At 42.8% G+C, this 3,469-nt stretch overlaps 1 protein-coding gene across 1 annotated transcript in view; it reads right to left on the minus strand.

Annotated features, from left to right (window-relative positions):
• LOC104968020 (AP2-associated protein kinase 1-like) overlaps positions 1-3,469 on the minus strand; it is a 27,124-nt gene that overhangs the window by 7,211 nt on the left and 16,444 nt on the right. Inside the window, exons 11-14 of the mRNA XM_010797557.1 lie at positions 2,576-2,680; positions 1,600-1,695; positions 806-976; positions 381-470 (exon numbers count right to left, since the gene is read on the minus strand). Of these exons, the coding sequence (XP_010795859.1) occupies positions 381-470; positions 806-976; positions 1,600-1,695; positions 2,576-2,680 (462 nt within the window). The remainder of the gene's footprint in view (positions 1-380; positions 471-805; positions 977-1,599; positions 1,696-2,575; positions 2,681-3,469) is intronic.

Genomic DNA, 3,469 nt, shown 5'->3' on the forward strand with positions numbered 1-3,469 from the left:
GGGGGGGGGGGCAGAAAGAGAAAGAGAAACAGGCAGAGAGTGAGCCGGGGTCATCTTTACACAGCTGCATCATTACAGGGGGAGAGTAAGGGAATGCCATTGTAACATGAGGAGACTTTTAAGATAAGCTACAAAAAAGAGCCACCTGCAAGGCGGAGAATCACTGGCAGGATAACATTAGAAACTAAAGAGATGGCTAATGTGAGAGCTCCATGGGGTAAAAAGCCTGAATGTGACAAGCACACCCATACAAGCCTTCACTTCAGCAGTGACAGGAAGGAGCTATTCAAACTGAACTAGGGGGGGTTTCATCTCTACGGCTCGTAGCCTGGGCTTCAGCAGGTGTGAGTGCTCATCTCGGGACTTTCTGTTAACCTTACCTTGGTTTGAGTTTTTGGAGATGAGCACAGGAATAGGGTCAAACTCGTCGTCATTGCCCTTCTCCCCACACGACATGAGGAAAGTAGAGTCTGCGGTGAAGGAAGAGGAAGTGGAGGAATGGTGGAGGGGGGAAAAGAAGTTAACTCAGCCAAAAGAAAGAGCAAAAGGAAAAGGAGGATGCAAGTAGATTAAAAATAGATGAAGCCAGGGCACGCTCAGTATTTTCAAAGCCATGCATTTTAGGTGGCTTTGGGCTCTTTTACACGAGTCAAGGGTCTGTGAAGCTGTCATTTCAAATGGGCCTACTTCTGTTTCACATTTCAACAAACCCTCCATTTTTGGAAGGATCTGTAGTCTGTGATTGTTTCATGGTGCAATACGCCCGTTAGACTTGTTGAGGGGTGCTGCAAATAGCCGCTCTTACCAGAAGCTGTCTGACCAGCCGGCAGCTCCTCCAGACAGGATCCAGGAGGAGCTGAGGAGGAGGAGGAGGAGGAGGAGGAAGGTGGGAGAGCAGAAACACACTGGTTTCCATGAAGAGTAGAACGAGAGAACAGATCACAGCCCAGCAGAGAGTCCTCCCCAGTGAGAGAGTCTGAGACAGGATGAAGGAAAGCCAGACGGAGAGTCAAAACAAGATTGTTAGCTTAAGTAGGAAAAGGCATTGTGTTAGTCAGCCAGTACCACGTTTTATCTGTGAAAGCATATAATCATCACTATCAAAGGAAAGGCTTGGTGGGAATCCCATAATAAAAGATGCTGCCAGGTGCAGGAAGTACAGCTGTGGGTCCAGACTTTACAGTTTGCCACAGCTAATATCAACCATTACAGCAGAATGTGGACTGTGGATGGATTTTGGGCAAGATTAGCATTGATAATAAATCATGTGTTGCATGTTCTTATTCATTAGATCGTGTCACACCCTAGAAAACCGAGATGAAGCAACGGTTCCATCCGCTAAAGTGCCGTGTTGACATTTTAAACACGCCGTAAATTGTTTGTTGTTGCAGTGTTTCTGTCAAAGCAGCGTGATCTGGCACAATGACGGGGATTGTCAATGATAAAGTGACTGCAGCTGTACAAAGTTAACGAGGTTACAAAAAAACCTTGGGGATGATATCAACAAGTGACAAGGACATAATGACCAAGGCTGGGAACTATTAAGTACTTTACGAGATTGATGCTAAGATGTTTTGCTATTGGGTCCAGGACGCTAACCTGTTATGCTGGCGGGGATGAGCTCAGGCTGGCCCGAGTGTCGCTGGGGGGCTTCCAACCCGGGAATCAGTGAATCCACACACATCTCTGAGTTCACTACAGGGAGACAGAAAGCGGAAAAGACAGCGGTACAGTTAGGAAAATATCACTCGTCAGCGGCTTGAGCTTCAATATCAGGATACATGTATTTATTATCCTTGCAAGAATGGAGGGAGTCATCACATACAGAGCTGCGTGGGACAAATGGTTCCCCGAATAGTGTCCTTGACATGCTTTATATACAAGAGAGTTACAGTCACTAGATGCAGAATACCGGTTCAAAGCAGTATTCAATGTGGGGCTGCTCAATTAATCGTATTTTAATCGCAATTACGATTATGGCTTGCAACGATTACGAAAACAACGTAATCGAAATAAAACGATTATTATTATTACTTCTTTTTTATTATTATTAATTATTATTATTAATAATCAACTGTTAAAAACATACTGTTCACATTTTTTTTCTCCAATAAATGAATGTTTTCACAGTAAATGGATAATCGTTTTTAATAATCGTGATATCAATTATTGACCCAAATAATCGAGATTATCATTTTTGCCATAATCGAGCAGCCCTAATTCAATGTTTAGTTCAGATTAGCTAAGGCCGGCGTAAGCAATAAACATGACAGTCATATGTCTGTCTCCATAGAGATGAATCATCATGTTAATCACATAGCTATCATATGCCTAAAACAGTCCTAATGTTCTTCTAGGTAAATCATACATCCGGTCACGTACACAGCTACGTAGGGCCTTTGTTATCATGTGCTACTCTGATACTGGAAGAGTACATTCAGTATTTTTCCAAACAGGTACAAAGAAATGAGTAATGATAAAAGGTAAGATCGCCTCTGTAGGAAGACAAGAAGGACACATGCAGAGCATACTGGGAATGTAATGGCAAGGCCTGGGACAAAAACAGCAATAGTACCATGGCTGGAGCTCTCTGAATAACTATTGAAGGGGTTGGCTGGAGTTAGGAGGTCGGCGAGCAGCAGAGAAGGTTCAGGGGACTTCAGACCCTCAATAAGCTTCTCTGTGAGCAGCCGGGAGGAAAGGCAGAGAGACGTGATGGACAGGACAGAAGGCAAGAGAGAGAAAGGCGATGAGAAAAGATTTCATAAAAATAAGAATGCAGTGAAAAAACTAAAGATGAGACTCTGGGAGAATATTACATAATGACAAAAATGAATAAAGATAAATAAAGTTGTCCAATGTGTGAAGTGTTGTAGACTTCAACAAGCCTACATGGCCTACATTGTTAGGGAATGAATATGGTTAGGAGGCACAAAGAAACAAAATATTATTATGGATGATGACTGCAAAGACCAACATGTAATCTAAATGTCATTTGGAGAGTTACATGACTAAACCCATAATGCAACAGTACAATTATTGTGTTATTTGTTAGTTGTTAAGATCTGCTGTCCACAGCCGTACACTCCAAGACCTGTAAGTTCTGTGAGATTCAACTCAAATGGAAAACGAGCTTTTTCCTAATAGAGGTATGGTGCAAAGAAAGAGTTCCCGCTCCTGCAGTCAAAACTTCAAAACATGTCATTATACAAAACAAGCCACAGCATTCAGTGAGTTTCTTCACATCGGTCTTAGATTGCCACAACGCCACGTCACTGTCCACGCATGCAAACCCTCTCAACTCAGTTTTTGGACTGTTGCTGTAAAATGACGCACTCCACTCATATTAATATATATATGTGAATTAATCACCTGGAAATACAGTCCATGCATGACATGACAAAAGACTGGCTTTTCACCGCAGGTCATACTTACAGAAAGCTGCTATGGGACAAATGTGGTGGAGGGG

This window comes from Notothenia coriiceps, unplaced genomic scaffold, assembly GCF_000735185.1.
Source record: "Notothenia coriiceps isolate Sejong01 unplaced genomic scaffold, NC01 NC01_scaffold00038195, whole genome shotgun sequence".
Classification (NCBI taxonomy): Eukaryota; Metazoa; Chordata; class Actinopteri; order Perciformes; family Nototheniidae; genus Notothenia; species Notothenia coriiceps.